The 17,254-nt window shown below is 33.8% G+C and overlaps 1 protein-coding gene and 2 non-coding genes across 4 annotated transcripts; all 3 read left to right on the forward strand.

Annotated features, from left to right (window-relative positions):
- Window positions 1–7,401: 7,401 nt before the first annotated feature.
- On the forward strand, window positions 7,402–13,920 carry LOC108489535 (protein-tyrosine-phosphatase MKP1-like). Of its 2 annotated transcripts, XM_053020172.1 has the most exons (5): window positions 7,402–7,534; window positions 7,811–10,611; window positions 10,910–11,096; window positions 12,138–12,803; window positions 13,262–13,920. In XM_053020172.1, the coding sequence occupies exons 2-3, from the start codon at window positions 8,152–8,154 to the stop codon at window positions 10,964–10,966; spliced, it is 2,517 nt and encodes an 838-aa protein (XP_052876132.1). In that variant the 5' UTR covers window positions 7,402–7,534; window positions 7,811–8,151; the 3' UTR covers window positions 10,967–11,096; window positions 12,138–12,803; window positions 13,262–13,920. The 2 variants fall into 2 exon arrangements, with proteins under 2 accessions (XP_052876132.1, XP_017649648.1); XM_017794159.2 differs by having other exon boundaries at window positions 12,138–13,920.
- LOC128283143 (U5 spliceosomal RNA) lies at window positions 13,697–13,814 on the forward strand. Its single transcript, XR_008273483.1, has one exon. It is a non-coding gene; the product is annotated as a U5 spliceosomal RNA (small nuclear RNA).
- A 1,573-nt stretch (window positions 13,921–15,493) lies between the features above and the next one.
- On the forward strand, window positions 15,494–15,609 carry LOC128283131 (U5 spliceosomal RNA). Its single transcript, XR_008273472.1, has one exon. It is a non-coding gene; the product is annotated as a U5 spliceosomal RNA (small nuclear RNA).
- Window positions 15,610–17,254: the final 1,645 nt, after the last annotated feature.

Raw genomic sequence — 17,254 nt, forward strand, 5'->3', positions numbered from 1 at the left:
CGTTTGTATGCTCAATTTGTGAAAAAAGACTAAATCGCGTAAAATGTAAAAGTTGTGTTCTAGTAGCTAAAGGTGTTAAATAGCTATAGAACCTTAAAGTGGAAGTCCTTATGTGGTAATTAGACCACTAATTGAGTTAGTGGATGCGCATGGCATGGTATTTGTGAAATTTTTAAAGGTAGGTAAGGGTAAAATGGTAATTAGGTAATAAAAACTAATTAAATAAAACAACACAAAGTGGTCATCATTCTCTTTCATTTTCCACCGAAAATTTCAGCAAGAAACACCTTTTTTGGAGCTTCAAATTTAAGCTATTTTTTTCCCTTACATGTAAGTGATTTTGGTGTTCGTTTTTAATGATTTTTACGTTTTTAGGATTGTTGTTGCTTAACCTAACTAAATAGGGGACCAATTTGCAAAATGATTGAAAACCTTGGGTTTTACCATGAAAGCATGTTAGTTGTTTTTGAATTTTAAAGGAAGAAAATGAATCTTGGTTGTTAAATAAACAACTTTTGTTAAGTGAGCTTTGTTGAAATTGTCAAATAGGGGCTAAATTGATAAATGTAAAAATTGTGTGTTAAATATGTGAAATTGGGAATTATATGGGCTGCTATGAGCACCTATAAAATTCAGCTAGGCTTGGGTGTAGAGAAATTTGCATGAATTTCATTGTACGAGTTTAGGGACTAAATTGTAAAAAAGTCAAATATTTAGGGGCAAAATGGTAATTTTACCATAATATGGAATTGGATTGAATTGAATAAAATAAATATTAAATTAGTTAAATTGATTATATATAGATCAAGAAAATCCACATTCAAATTTAGATCAGGGGAAATATAAAGTAGTGGATTGATCAGTTGATTTCTCCGTATAAATTCGAGGTAAGTTCATATGTTAATAAGCATTAAATTATACGCATTTAAATTCTTTATTATTATAATTGTAATGATACGACTCTACGGAAATACTTAACGAAGATTCGATGATATATGGATTTGATCCTAGTTGAACCTTAGGAATAGATAGGATACAAATGACATGTTAGTAGGGGTTACCGTGATTTTGGGTGCTGGTCTTGTACATCCTACCGGTGGTTGAGTTTACGGCATGTGTTGCAGTTACTTTACAGCTTGTGTGAGCTACACCATGCAGCTATGTCTTGACTGACAGCTTGTGTAAGTAAACCCAGTGATGGGTCGAGAGTGAGCATCTATATGAGATATGAGATAGAGGTGGTTTCAACCACGTATTGGCACTTAGTGTGCGAGATACCCGAGTATCCGATAGTATTCCAAATGGTTCAATGGGCACAGATGATGATACAAGGTTATATGAGTTGTTACAAACTAGTACAGGTATTCATGTGAAATATGGGAAGTAATTCATATTTGATGTATTTATACATGGCTAACATAATTGTGATTATGTGTTAGGCTTTGGGCCGAATTAGTATTTACCTATGTTTTAATTATGCTTATCTAAATTGTGGATGATTTGGCAAGTTGTATTTATTAGTTATACAAACTTACTAAGCTTAATTGCTTACTCCGTTTTAATTTCCGTGATTTTTTAGTGATTCGGAAGCTCGCTCAATTTGGAAGTTGTCGAAGATCGCGTTGCACTATCAACTCTTATTTTGGTACTTTGGACTTTATATTTTGGGTTAAATGGCATGTATAGGTATTTTGGCTAAAGTGACCTATATGTTTTGTTGTGTATTTAGCCAATTGATTTGACTTGAAAATGATATATGTTTTGATATGTAAATAGGTGTAAATGGCCTTATGATATGTTGGTTATAATTGCTATGTGTATGCTTTGTTTTGTGAATTGGTATTTAAAGTACCAAATGGTTGAAGTTGAGAATGTGTTTGCATGCTAAGTTAGGCACAATGTCTCATATATGTAATTGACCATTTAGGCAGACTTAGAAGTATATTTGGTATGTTTATAAGTGGTCAAATGAATGTGCTTATGGATATCATGTTGTATGTGTGGATAGTACATGTTATAAACTTGATATTGGTTGGTTTTGAGTGCCTATTTATGCCATGGTTGTATGTGCATTGTTGAGATTAGGTTGGTACCACATTGGGTGAGAAATATGACTTGGAAAATAGCCTATTTTCGTCCACACGGGTGTGACACACAACCAGGTGACATGGTCGTGTGTCCTCTGATACTTCTTTAGAAATCAAGTCGGCAGCTTCACACGACCTAGCACACGGGCGTGTGGCTTGGCCGTATGGCACAAGTCAGTATACCCTCCAGTTTTCGCACGGCCTAGCACACAGCCTAACACATGAGTGTGTGAGGCCATTTCGAAGGGTACACTGCCAGGCATATGGGCGTGTGGTTGGCCGTGTAACCCAAGTCAGTGAGTTATATGGGGTCGGACATGGGCTAGGAAATGGCCGTGTGTCCCCTGCACTTTGAAAAATTTCAATGTTTTTTTAAAAATTTCTTGAATATTCGGTTTAGTCTCGAACCCATTTTAATGTTTGGTTGAAGCCTCGAGAGCTTGTATTAGAGACTGTATGAACGTATTTGAATGGTTTTTTATTTGAATGATAATTGATTATGAAATGTATGATTGTTTAAGTTATAAGTCTAGTAATGCTTCATAACCGTGTTCCGGCATCAGGTACGGGTTAGGGGTGTTACATATGCTTATTTTCATTTCACACCCGTTATTTAGGATGATTGGGACAATTGGTTTGAGGTTAATGTCTCAACCAAAATTTGGATGAAGAGTTCCTAAATCCTTTTGGCATATCTTATTTATATTTAGCTTATAGGAAATTTGTTTATGTTGGAACGCCTTGGTTTTCAGTCAAAATAAACGATTAGGGAGATTCATTCAGAGAGTCCTTATGAATGCTAGCGAATTTGTTGTTCTTTCCCTCCTGTGAAATTGAAAGGTCTCCGTGATTTTGTCACTGTCTCTTAGAAACCTCCTCTACATGGTTGGTTTAAACTGAACACAGACAGTTCCATCTTTGGGCAATCCGAGCAAGATAGGTGCAGGGGGCCTTATTTGAGACCATTATGGTAATTGGATTGTTAGGGACTTTCGCCATATCCCTAGAGCAACTAGTGTTGAAGCGAACCTTTGAGCTTTGCATGATGGTCTTATCTTAGCCTGAGAGTTTAATATCTCAAACCTTGAAATTGAAGTGGATGCAACTCCTGTGATTTATTTTATGAAAAGTGTTTCTAACCATAACATTTTGCTATTTCTTTTGATTGATGAGTGCAGGACGCTCCTTTATTTTATGAGTTTTAGCTTGTTGACACATGTCTTTTGTGAAGGGAATAAATGCGCGAATGCATTAACTCGTTTGAAGAGTATTTTTTAATCTTTTTCTTCCTTAGATAATCCTTCTTTTAATGACTTGTTCTATATTAGCTTTAATCCACCTAGTTACTTAATTCATCTACTTCTAGATGATGCCTAGAGACAGTTACGTATCGAATTTTAAGTTGATTTCTTAGTAAAAGATAGTCCCTTTTCGAAAAAGATTGCTCAATTGTAAAAAAATCAAAGTGTATGTACCATATTTAAAAAAAAAAGACAAATCAAAGTATTTGGTAAAATTTAAAAATGAATTTTAGAAAAGTATGAAAAAAGAGAGAGAATAAAATCGATTAAATTATAAAAAAAATATGTACTAAAATAAAACATGGTGCATCGTACAATTTTGACCTAAATTACCTTCATTTTAAATCTGTTGGCATTAAATAAAGGGACCTTGCAATTTTTAGTTTTTGGCCAAATTTTATAAAAGGCTCCATTTACTTTTTTTATTGTCCATTTAGTCATTTTATTATAATATATTATTTCCAATATCCCTATTTTTAGAATTTTGTATTTCCAATTTAAAAGATATTTTTATTATTTTAATATATAATTTGAGCTGACTTCATTTTTAAACACGTAATAATGATATACAGTAACATATTGGCATTTTTTTACAATTGAATAAACCTTTTGCATATTTAAAAATATAAAAAAAAAAAAGCGATAGCATCTATCCAATTAGACAAAAATAGGAATATATGTCACGTCACGTTTGTTTAAAAAATATACCATGTCAATACAAGGTTTTGAAAGAACGAGAAGAAAGGCATACCAAAATTAATTGATAAACGGTCCTATTCATACAAGTAGAAAAGTAATTAAAGGTCATTTTAAACGGGTGTTTATTTTTAATGTGGTACGTTTAATTTTTTTATCTCGCGTTATAATATTTAAATTTATCGTCTCATTATTTTTACACTAATTGTGAGTAAACATACCATCTATTTAAAGAGGCCTAAGGTTAGTTATTAAAAAACAATAAAAGATAAAAACATTAAAAATACAAATTAAATTCAAATTTTAAAAAGAGATAATAATTAAACTCAAGTTGATGAACAAAGGCAAGTTTGGGTTAGGCTGTTGTAAGTGTATCAACTAGCTGATCAGCGGCATGAATGTGATTGGTTTTTCGATCAACATGATATTGGATGAAGTGAAGATCAATTTTGAGGTGCTTCATCTTGATATGTAAAATAGGATGTTGACAACTATATGTGGCCCTAAATATTATCGCAACAAAATTGAGGAGTACAAAAAAATGGTACTTGAAGTTCTTGTAAGAGATGCAACACTCAGAGTGTTTCAGTAGTAGCTGTAGTAATGGCTCTATATCCAATTTCAATGGATGACCTAGCTATAGTTAGTTGTTTTTTGGACGACCAACTAATAGGAGTATACCTAAAGAAGAGAATATAGATAGTGGTGGAAACACGATTTGTTGGGTTTTCAACCTAATCTGCATCTGCATATATGCTAAGAATGTTTTTAGAGTGATGATTGATTTGTAGGCCATAATCTTCACTGTGTTTCAAGTATTAAATGATTCATGTCACCGCATTCTAGTGAGTAACAAATCATCAGTGGTCTGAAGAACTCCAATTTAAAAAAAAAAAAAAAAAACCTTTGGCATACTAAGATCTTTAAAAGAATTTTTTTTGGAGAGGAAAGGAATAACCTGTTGAATGACTATGAGATTGTTGCTAGTGATTATGATATCATCAACATATATCAGAATATAGAGTATAGCTATTGAAGCTTGTAGAATAAATAATGAGGTGTCACATTTGGATCTTTTGAATCCTGAAGAGAGCAAAAATTTACAGTTCCCTTATTGGGAACCTGTGCAAGCCAAAAACCTTGTTGTTGAGGACAAACAATTTGTGGTTGATAAGATTGAGGTTGATTGATGCGGCGAGTTTTGCGAAAAAATTGAGAAGGATTGGTCTTGCATTGTGCAACTGCAGATGTGATAGCATGGTAAATTGTACTTTCTAAATCGGAAAGTTTAAGTTATTATGAAGCTTAAGAGGCATTTGGGATTGGATTGGGTAAGGAGAGAAAAAAAAAATCTAGTTTAGAGATATTTGGCTCGTATAAAATTTAAGGTTTTGAAAGAATAAGAAGAAAGACACAAAAATTCATTGATAAGTAAGCCTATTTATAAAAATATAAAATTAAGATAAGGCTAGCTATTTAAAAACAACAATATATAAAAATATTTAAATTACAAATTAAATTCAAATTTAAAAATTGATAAAAACAAACTAAGATAATAGAAAAATAGAAAATATATTTTTGAAAAAGTGAAAAACTAAAAGGTTTAAATATGTTGTTAGTCTTTCTATTCTTTAAAATTTGAAGTTTACTCTCTTTATTTGCTTAATTTGTAATTAAAGTCCAATGGATAATACTGATAACGATTTTTCTTTAAATTTGAATAGTTGATATTTTAATATTTAAAGTTGTAATTTAAAATTAATATTCAATTAATAACATATTTAAATTTAATAATAGTAAACTAAAGTTATTGTCAATTAAGTTTTAATTTTAAATTAGTTAAAAGAGATATTGAAGTTCCATAAATAAAAAGTATAGAGAATAAATTTTAAAAATATGATAAATACAATAACTGTAGATATAATCAAATCAAACTAAAATGATAAATTATAGTAAATAAGGTTTTGACCAATGACAAATGAATGAGAAGAAATCTTACCCCAAATGCAAGATTGTATAATTTTTGGATATTCTTCTCTATCAGTTTTGGAAGTTGGTTGGAAATTAATATATCTAGTTCTAATCATTTTGCATGCGATCCTTCTGAATGGCAGACCGTTTTTGGTATTATTTGTTGGCAGTTTTGAATAAGGAGGAACAATTATGTGTTTAATGCAGACTTTATTAAGAATGAAAGTGTTTTGGAAAAGAGTTACCTTATGAGGGAATGTTATTTTTGTTCAAACTTTGGATTGATGATTTAAAGTATTCAAAAGTTAAAACTTGTAAGTTGATCAGGTAGATTCCACCGGATGATGAATGACATAAAGTGAATAAAGCCCTGACCAATGACAATTGAATGAGAAGAAATCTTACCCCAGATGCAAGATGTGTGATTTGTGCATATTCTTCTCTATTAGTTTTGGAAGTTGGTTAGGAATTAATATATCTGGTTTTAATAATTTTGCATACGATATTTCTGAATGGTAGGTTTTTTTTGGTATTATTTGGTAGTAGCTTTGGATAAGGAGGAACAATTATGTGTTTAATGCAGACTTTATTGAAAATGAAATTAAGTGTTTTGGAAAAGAGTTACCGTATAAGGGAAAGTTATCTCTGTTCAAACTTTGGATCGATAGGGGCCTTAAGGCATTCAAAAGCTAAAACTTGTAAGTTGATCAAATGTATTCCACTGGATGATGAGTGACATAAAGTGAATATTGATGGTACGATCTGTAATGTATTCGAGAATGCTACTGTAGGTGGTCTAATCTATGATCAACATGGGATGTAGATTTCTGGTTTCTCAAGGAATATTAGTCACTGTTCAGTTATCGATGTTGAACTTTGGGAAGCTCTGAAAGGTCTTTAACTCACTTGGAACCTTGGGTTGAAACGAATAATTCTCTAGTTGGATAGCACTGAAGCTATTCAAGAAAATGTTGTTGATCAACACTACTTAGCTCTGACACGTAATATTAAGAACATGTTACAACTTCCTTGAATGATTAAAGTTACTCATATTTTCAGAGAGAATAACAAGATAACTTATGATTAGCATTAATGACATTATCAAAACTGGTGAGTAGGTACTTTTTCATGGAACTATCGGATGAAGTCCTATAGTTACTACATGATAATTTAAGTAATGATTTAATCATTTTCTTTGTAAAAAAAAAAAAAACAAAACTCATAGAACAAGGAACTTTTAAGAAATGAGTATTTGACCTTATTTTTTCTGATAAAATAGAAATAAAAAAAGAAAAAGGGAAATTATTGAAAAAGACTGGTAAACATATACCGCACTTCCTGACCCCTCCTTTCATTTCCCCTTCTTTTTATTCGTTTTTATTTTTTACTTTATTTTCCCCCTCTTTCTCTCTCTCTCTCTTTCTCTTCCTCTTCAGTTTCACTCTTCCCATGGCTTCTTTCTCTTCCTTTCCTTTCCCTGTAAGCCCCAATCTCGCTCTTTTTTTTTTTATTTTTCTCTATTCTCTAAGGCTTTCTTCTACGTGTATTTATATTTTAAATTTTATGTTATTCTGAAGTTGCTTAGATAGATTTACAAATTGGGTTTACCGTTTTTTGTTTCATTGTTGTTAATTTGCTCTGAATTGGAACTCTGGGTTTACTTTTTTCTCCTCTATTTACCTGTTTGTTTTTTTATTAAATTTTGTTCTTTATAAGATGGGAAGTTGTTTTATTCTTTAATTTTTGTATTTGCAGTGACTTGTTCCTCATGGCTGATCTGACATGGGTTTTCGATTTTATCATGTCCACTCGTAATTTCAAGTGAGATTTTTTTATTCCCAACTTGTATCTTTTTTTAATGGTTCTAGGTTTTGTCTGAAGATTTCAAGTGAGGGTATTGAAAATAGGTATGGTGAAAACGTTGAAACTAGTGGGAAGTTAGAGTTTTTGTTAGGTTTTTAGATTTTGGTTATATTTGTTTTATGGTTTTATGAAGGTATTTGTAATGTTGGAATCATGGTGAATAGGTAGTAGGGTTTAGTTGGTTCTTTGTGTTTATTTTTCAAGTTTAGCTAAGGTGATATTGTGAAGTGGGAATGGTGGGCAAAGAGGATGCTCCTGTTAATCCTACTCCTACGGCTCCATCATGTCAACTTTCTGGCTCTCGGAAAATGTTTTGGCGTTCGGCTTCGTGGTCCTCATCCAGAACCAGTCTTCAAATTCCTGAAACTGATAAAGATATAGGAGCAGATACTAATGTTATCAATGGTACTAATGATGGACAAGCTCGTCGGTATCCTCCTCCTCCTCCCTTAACCCCACGTTCGCAACAGAATTCTAAGGCCAGGTTGTGTTTGCCACCTCTGCAGCCGTTGTCAATTGCACGGAGAAGTTTGGATGAGTGGCCGAAGGCTGGTTCTGATGATCTTGGTGAGTGGCCACAGCCACCCACACCAAGTGGGAACAAGAGTGGTGAGAGGTTGAAGCTTGACTTATCATCGATTCAGCGGAGTAATGATAAGAATGGCGGGCTTATGAAAAGGGAAAAGATTGCTTTCTTTGATAAAGAATGCTCAAAAGTGGCTGAACATATTTATCTTGGTGGAGATGCCGTTGCAAAGGATAGGGAAATATTAAAACAGAATGGGATTACTCATGTTTTGAACTGTGTGGGATTTGTTTGTCCTGAGTATTTCAAGGCCGACTTTGTGTACAGAACTCTGTGGTTGCAAGATAGTCCATCAGAGGATATTACTAGCATACTTTATGATGTTTTTGATTATTTTGAGCATGTTAGGGAACAAAGTGGAAGAGTTTTTGTTCATTGTTGCCAGGGGGTATCAAGGTCCACATCACTGGTGATAGCGTATCTTATGTGGAGAGAGGGACAGAGTTTTGATGATGCCTTTCAGTATGTGAAGGCTGCAAGAGGAATTGCAGATCCAAATATGGGTTTTGCTTGCCAGTTGTTACAGTGTCAAAAAAGGGTTCATGCTTTCCCGTTGAGCCCTAGTTCCTTACTGAGGATGTATAGAATTGCGCCTCATTCACCTTATGATCCTTTGCATCTAGTCCCTAAAATGCTGAATGATCCATCCCCTTCTGTACTGGATTCTAGAGGTGCATTTATTGTTCAGATACCTTCTGCAGTATATATTTGGATTGGTAAAAACTGTGAATCTATAATGGAAAGGGATGCACGAGGATCTGTATGTCAGATTGTTCGGTATGAGAAAGTGCAGGGGCCTTTAATGATGATAAAGGAAGGAGAGGAACCAATCAATTTTTGGAACTCCTTTTCAAATAATTTACCTTTGATGGACAAATCTGGAAATATAGTTGGGGTGGGGGAGTCAGCAGTTAAGATTTGCCCTGGTAAGAGGAAAGTGGATTCTTATAATGTTGATTTTGAGGTTTTCGAGAAGGCTATAAAGGGAGGTATTGTTCCTCCATTTGCTTCATCGGAGAATGAACATGAAACCCACCTTCCTGCCAGAGAAAGCAGTTGGAGCATGCTTAGATGTAAGTTTGCCTCTGTCATAATGAAGGACTTTGTCTCTGCACCAAAGATATTGCTATCCAGGATTTATTCAGATTCCATGATGATAGTTCGTTCATCATCACCATCGTCAACATCGTCCTCTTCGTCTTCCTCCCCTCTGTATCCCTCTCCTGATTCCAGTAGTTGTTCAACCTACTTTTCAGAGTCCTCTCTGGATTCACCTTCAGCTGTTTCAAATTCTTCTCAAGTTTCATCACCTTTGCATGGTTTTTCCGAATTGTCTTATGTTTCATCACAAACTTCTTCACACCCCACGTCTAATAGCTCAGGGTTTGTCAGTGTCAGTCTCACTTCTCAACCTCAGGCTGCATCTTCGCCCCTAAAAAAGGTTTCAACATTCCTTGCAGAAAGGCGAGGCAGTTTATCAAAGTCTCTCAAGCTGCCAGTGCCGAGTGATAATGTACGAGAAACAAGTGATCGGTCATCTTTTCTTGTCAAGAAAGTCAGGGACAGGAGAAATGACAATACTAGTTCATCTTGTGAGTCTGATATTGAAATTGTCTTTGATTCCAAGCATGGTGTGGGAAATGGAGGGGATGTTGTGATTGAAGGCTCCAATTTGAAGATATCTCCATGTAGAATAGCTAATATTGATCCACATGATAAGAGATCTACTTTTGTTAGTACATATGAACCTCAAAAAATTCATTCTCCCCAGGATGGTTTTGTTTTAATGGAGGAAAGTTTTCCAGCATGTCCTGGTGTAATTCAACCTTTAGTATGGCGCTGGCCCAGTATAGACAAGATGACAAAATTTAATAGAAGTGATCTAGATTCAAAATCTGCTTTTGCAATTTTTTCTCCAGCTACAGCTGTAGGCAAAAATGAAGATAGGATTCTGTACTTTTGGATAGGGAAGTTTTATCATCATGAAAAAAGCTTGATTCAGTTAGATAGCAGGCAGGTGCTAAGGGATAGAGATGATATTGACTGGAACCAAGTTGGTTATGATGTTCTAACTCAAGTGGGTCTGCCAGAGGACATCCTTGTGAAGGTATGGATTAATGTTATAAATATTTATGAGGGTAATTGATTTGCTATTTAAATCAAAGGATATAGTTATGTTTATGCCAGGGTCAAATCAAGTTTGGATCCCTCTTGTTGTCTTTGAGTTTGATGCTTTTGGAGATGTAGAAAGCCTGTTTACTAATAGGAGAAATATATAAGATTAGTCACTGAACTCTTTTTGCGACACATTCTGTTTGATTTTGTTATGTTCAGCCCATAGAAAAGAAACAAATAATCTGTACTACTTTCTAACCTTCTATTTTTTGTACATTGATTATCAACAGATTGTCAAAGAAGATGAAGAACCAACAGAATTTCTTGAGTTGCTGAGGACATTTTAGCTCTGCTGCAATTAAGGAGAAACCTACAAGCCAATAGATTTTATAAATCATCTTCCCGTTTCTTCAAATGGCTTAATTTTGCTCTGGAATTTCAGGCATCAAGCCTAGTTCCCATGGCAAAACCAATGTGGTACTTAACCTTTTCTTTTATAATATCTTACTTGCTGTATGTAGTTTCAGAAAAAAATTCTGCTATATCTGTGCAATATAGTTCTGGTTTGGTAGCTTTCATGCAGATTGGTATGGTAAGCTTATGCTTCTTCCAGCATCAGTTGTATGCAAGGATTTTAAGATACTCCATGTAATGTTTCAACTAGGTTAAATTTTTTGCAGATATTCTGAAACATTGATATTCTTATGGTTTTCTAGGCCTCAATTGATCATTAGAGGGGTAGTTTCTTGTGATAGAATATCAAATTAGACTACCACAGGATTTCATTCCCATCATTTTCAGTGTTTACTCGGGAGCTAAATTTTGCACCACTCCATTGTCAGTATGAAAGCATGAATAAGACCTATGCGCAACCATTTTGATTGGCTGTGCTAGACTTTTGCATATATCTTTTCATATTCGTTGTAAAAGTTCACTTCCAGGTTGGTTTTTACTTCATTAACTAGATTTCAGTTATATAGTTAGTACATGAGGAGAATGAGTTTAAGATGTCAATCAGAATATGTTGTCTATGAAACTATTCTTTAGAGGTGTGGAATGGAGTGATTAAAAATGTTAAAAAATTCTCCATGTATGTAAAAGCACAAGCATGTAATATTGAGCATTTTCAGCTGTGAAGTTTAGAGTTACAAGTGTACGCTGAAGCTTAATGCAGCTGTGGCTGTGGACCTTGATGATCTAGCAATAAATTCTTTTTCAGTCATAGTTAGGTGGACAAGGTCACAGGCTTGAATGTTTTTGTGGTACGCACCGAAAAACGTAGATTGTTGCCATCTATGGCCATTCACCTTTTTGACCACCGTCACTTTAATGGTTTTGGCTCAGTTTGTATTGGGAAAAACTTGCAATTGCATATTTTTCACTGTACTAATGTCCAAGTAGGATGGTCAAAAAATTTACTTTCTCTTACCAATATTGAAAAATCTAGGCAAATTTACCCTACCATGTTTACCTCATCATTTCGAATCTATATATTGAAATGTTTTTGATTGTTTGCAGGTAACAGCTCTTTGGAAGGATCCTGTGGCAATTCACCCTGGTTGTACAGCATCGTTAACACCGCCATAACTGTTAGTCATTTGTTTCACAGACTGTTATTGTATATTAAGTGTTGGTAGAATCATTTGTTCCAGACAAAATAGATAGCCTGTAATTTCCCATCTTTTGGGCTACTTTATGTCTTCCAGTTCGCACAAACTGTTCAATTCACTACTTTCTGCATAGGCAGGTTTTAACAGTCATTTTTCTCTAAATGCAAATGCTGGATTCAGATCTTATCTCTCTCTTTCTTTGTTTTGCTTATATAAGATATATTGTTCTGCCATTTTATGGGCTTGAAATTTGCCCATCAGTTCAAGAATTGAACATGTTCAAGGTTTTATGGATCAAGAAACACAATCTCTCAAGTATGGATAAACTACTTGAAAGTAAGAGTTCTCTTTAGTGAATGTTCATTTTGTCCTTTTCAAATGCCCTTCTAGGATGACCCGTACTTAAAAAGCCCTTTATACAAGGAAGCACTAACAGGGTTGGGCATTCAATGGAATTCCCGTTGGCTACTGTATTCGTGGCATCCACCACCACCACCACCACCACCATGAGTTTGAAGCTTCTAGTAGATGCTAAAGGGAGGAGGGTTCTGTATGCCAAAGCTACTATTGTAAGGTTGGCTTGCATTAAAAGACATGGTTGAATGGCTTGCAAAGCTTTATGAGAGCTGAAAATTTGAGTGATACTTGCATTCAGCCAGCAATAAACAAGGATACATTGTTGAAACATCTAAATCTTCAGGCATACAAATACAATCATCGGCAACACATATTATACTGGTGTTTGAATGCTCGTAGAGACATTTGTCGATTTTATTATGAAAGTGATCTGGCACATAGTTGCCCTTCTTGCTCTAATGACATGAACGACCCTGCAACATTTGTAATCCCCCTTCAAGTAAGCTCCCAACTTCATCTGGTGCAAAAGAGGGTGGCTACGTGAAAGGGCTTGTTATTTATAAAGAGAAAGTGGTTACTGTAGGGCATTAATGAGAGGAGCAGCATGATCCCATTTGTTTATAAGTTGCTGTAAGAAACACAGGTTTCATGGCACTGGTCTGGTTTTTGTTTCAGGGTCTGGAGTTAATCAAGGCATCGCCTACAGTCCAAGCCTCTGCCAGCTGATGTATTGTTTAATTGATTTCATATTTTAGATGTCTCTTGAACTGTTTTGAACTCAAATGGTTCCTGTTATTATGTTGCTTTGAACGAAAAGGCAAACAAGGTTTTCGAAAACCATTTTCATTATATAAATTCGGCCACGGAAATGATAATTTCGGGAAGAAATACTTCAACGAGGGAGAAATTCATTGTGTAGAGTTTAGAGGGTACTGTGTTTTATGAAGATAACGCATGAAAAATAAGGGGAAATGAGGTTGGTGAAGTGTGTGAATTGGCAGAAGAACCGTAGAAGCTAGAGATGAGTAGACTCCCACATGAGTAAGAAACATAAAGCAGCGCCCAACAGATTAATATAAATAAAAGCGCAGGCGAAGGATAAAAGTACGGAGCCGTGCGGTGAGTACAGAGCGAACTATTCTTTCGCCTTTTACTAAAGAATACCGTGTGCTCGCCGCCCAAAGCGGTATACGCCAGTTTTTGGAAGGTTGGTCCTTTTTTGGAACGCCTCACTAATTTCTAGTCTTGAAACATTATTTATTTATTTATTTATTGTATTTATGAAATTTTCTCTTGGACGAAATATTTGAAACTTTGAATTTTGTGTGTTTTAAGTGTTATGGTGCTATTTATTTATTTTCAAATATTTTCTTTTAAGAAACAAATGTCTTCGCTTTCAATACTTTTTAATTATTTTTTAGTTAGAGATCTAATTTTATATTATAATTTAGCATTATTTTTTTAAACACGTTTTAGCACCAAAAAGAATCTAACAAATATGTTGGAAAATTGAAGTGTAGAGACATTAAATTCTATTATTTAAATATTTATGGTCTTTTTCACTTTTGATCCTTCTATTCTGCTCATATTTTGGTTCTAATTTTCGTAATCTACTATTCCAAAATGATATTAGCTGGTCCAACATTTGGATAAAAATATTGATATGAAATAAGTCAAAGAAATCTATTTTGACATAATAGAAATGATTATTTTAAGAAAAAAATCGACTTCAACACTTTTAATCAAAATAATTAAGCGTGTGAACTATGTAGATTAATAAAAGACGAGGGATTGAATTATGTCAAATGTTAAATTTAAACAAATTAGAGGGACTATAACCACAATTTGACATAAAAACGCCATTGTTTTCGTTTTATTAACCAGACTTCAGTTATGGTGCATGACGAGAATGGGTGCAAGATGTAAAAGCACAAGCACATAATGTTGAGCGTTTTCAGCAGTGAACCTCAAAATTCTACACAGATTCTGAAGCTTAATGTAGCCGTGGCTCTTCACCTAGGTGACACAGTAATAAAATCTTTTTCAGTCGTAGTTGGGTGGACAAAAAGGTCACAGGCTTGAATGTTTTTGTGGTGGGTCACTGAAAAGATGTAGATTATTGCCTTCTATGGCCATTAACTTTAAAGGTTTGGCTTAGTTTTGTGTTGGACATTCACTGAATTCCGATCACCCCCGCCAGCACCACCACCTGAATTTGAAGCTTCTGGGTTTACAAACTTTTATGAGACAGCTGAAAATTTGAGTGGTACTTGCATTCAGCTAGCAATGGTAATTTATTTATTAGGAAAGTGATCCAACATATAGTACTTGCCCTTCTTGATCTAAAGACGACTAACCCCCCAAATAAGATTTCAAGTTTCAACTTCATCTGCTGCAAACATGAAAGGGTCGTTACTCCTTACTTATAAAGAGTAAGTGGTTGAGGGAGGATCATTATCCCATTTATTTAAAAGATGCTGTAAGAAACACAGGTTTCATGGCACCGGTCTGGTTCTTTTTCAGGGTCTACAGTTACTGAAGGCATCGCCTACAGTTATATCTCTTGAAATCTGTTTTGAACTTAAGATGGTTGTTATTTATATTTCTTTGAACGAAGAGGCAAACAAGGATTGTCGAAAACCATTTTCATTGTATAAATTCGGCCATGAAAATGATAGTTTTGGGAAGAAATACTTCAATGAGGGAGAAATTCATTGTGTTGAGTTTAAGGGGCACGTGTTTTATAAAAAGATAACGCATGAACAATAAGGGGAAACGTGGTGAAGTGTGTGAATTGTCAGAAGAATTGCAGAAGCTAGAGATGAGTAGTCCCACATCGCTAACGACCGAAAGCAACGCCCAACAGAGTATTATAAATATAAGCTCAAGAGAGATTGAAAGGCACGGAGCCGTGCGGTGAGCACAGAGCGAACTATTCTTTCGCCTTTTACTAAAGAATACCGTGTGCTCGCCGTTTAAAGCGACATACGCTAATTTTTGGAGGGTTGTTCTTTTTAAGAACGCCCAATAAATTTTTAGTTTAAATAATTTCTTGGTATTTTAATCTGAAGGTGCTATTTTTCATTGGTGGAGGTTTTCGAATTTTAATCTTCTCCTATTATCAAAAATGATAGCAAGGCTTATTTTTTAATATATTATGTTAAATAAGTTGATAGAAATGACACGGATCAGTTTACCTTTTAACAATTAGGTAAAAAAGTTGAATGTTCGGATAGAAGTAGTAAATGAAAGTAAAAGAGAAATGGTTATCTTGAGTGTATATATGCCATCTATGATTCTAACTTTTGTAAACATTTCAACATAATATAAGTAAGTTTTGAAGCCCAACAAAGTTTCTAAAAACTACAATTTTTCTTGTTAGAATTTAGAACCATAGGTGTTCCTTGAGCTCTAACGTATGCTATTTGTATATGTATACACTCAATTAGATATTCACAGAAAACAATCTTTATTGTATGTCTTACATTAAAATCGCATTCTGCTATACTGAATCAAGAAAAAAAGCTTCTAACAATTTATAAGGAAATCTACTCTCTGTTGGTTATTAAATCAGTATACACCAACCCTTCACTACAATATACCTTGCACTGTGATGAGGAATCTCCTTTGACAACCATGGGAGAATAATAAATGTGGGGTTATTGAAAGTTCCCATCAAAGTCAAGCATATCAATTCTCTCAATTAGATGAAAAATAAATAAATGATAGTTAAACTTGGGATAGTTGAGCACTCACGTCAATTAAACAATAGTTAAAGTTGTAGGCAAATTTGGGAAAATGAAAAAATAAAAAATGTATTTAAATTAGAATAATTACCTAGATTGATGATGATATTATAACTAATCATTCCTTTATGATTCATTTTGATTGTTTCCATTTTGACTTTCTTGATATGTTGTATGAGACAAACGATTGTTTTTTAAGGCGATTTCTGAAACACTAGCACAACAGTAAGTGCCTATTAAAAGAAATGAAAAAAAAAATATATATATATAGTGACTTAATAATAACATTACAATAAAGTATCTATGCTATACCTTTATGGCATCCATATTACACATTTACATTAATAATAAATAAAAAAAAACGATAAATATACATACTATACCTCTAAAGGATTAGGGTGTTGTCCCTGCAATGGCATCAACAAGCTCTCCAAATTTTTTTGTAATCTTTCAATCTTAGCTTTCATGGTTTTTATCTCTTCATTTGTTGCTGCTGGTAGGGAAGCACCAAGTCCATGATTAGAGCAAATAGGATCGTTCTACTTGTTGCTTTTGAGATTATTCATCCAATGGTATATGTTGATATTTGTAATTATTTTTGGTTTATTTGGACACTTGAATTTATAAAGAGATTGTTGTCTCTTGAAAGAATATCACAAATTCGATTAACTAGAATTTATAATTGATAGATTATTTTAGGTGAAAATTTTAAATAAGTCTGTTTTTTCAAATTATTTAAATGATGAAGAAAATATTATTTCAATAAATAATCATTATTAAAAAAATTGAGAAAAATTTATCACCTAAAATTATCTACCAAATATAAATTCGGATTGATTTGAATTATAGAACAATTGTTGTAGTTGATATCATTATAAAAGACAACGATCTCATATTTCGCCACCTCCACCACCGTGATCAT

This window comes from Gossypium arboreum, chromosome 10, assembly GCF_025698485.1.
Source record: "Gossypium arboreum isolate Shixiya-1 chromosome 10, ASM2569848v2, whole genome shotgun sequence".
NCBI classification, from domain to species: Eukaryota; Viridiplantae; Streptophyta; class Magnoliopsida; order Malvales; family Malvaceae; genus Gossypium; species Gossypium arboreum.

What these genes read in the sequence shown, in the direction of transcription:
- LOC108489535 (XM_017794159.2), top strand. Translation starts at nt 8,152, where the DNA reads ATGGTGGGCAAAGAGGATGCTCCTGTTAATCCTACTCCTACGGCTCCA. An exon ending in CAGAGGACATCCTTGTGAAG is followed by an intron (nt 10,612 to 10,909) that starts GTATGGATTAAT and finishes GATTATCAACAG; the next exon opens with ATTGTCAAAGAAGATGAAGA.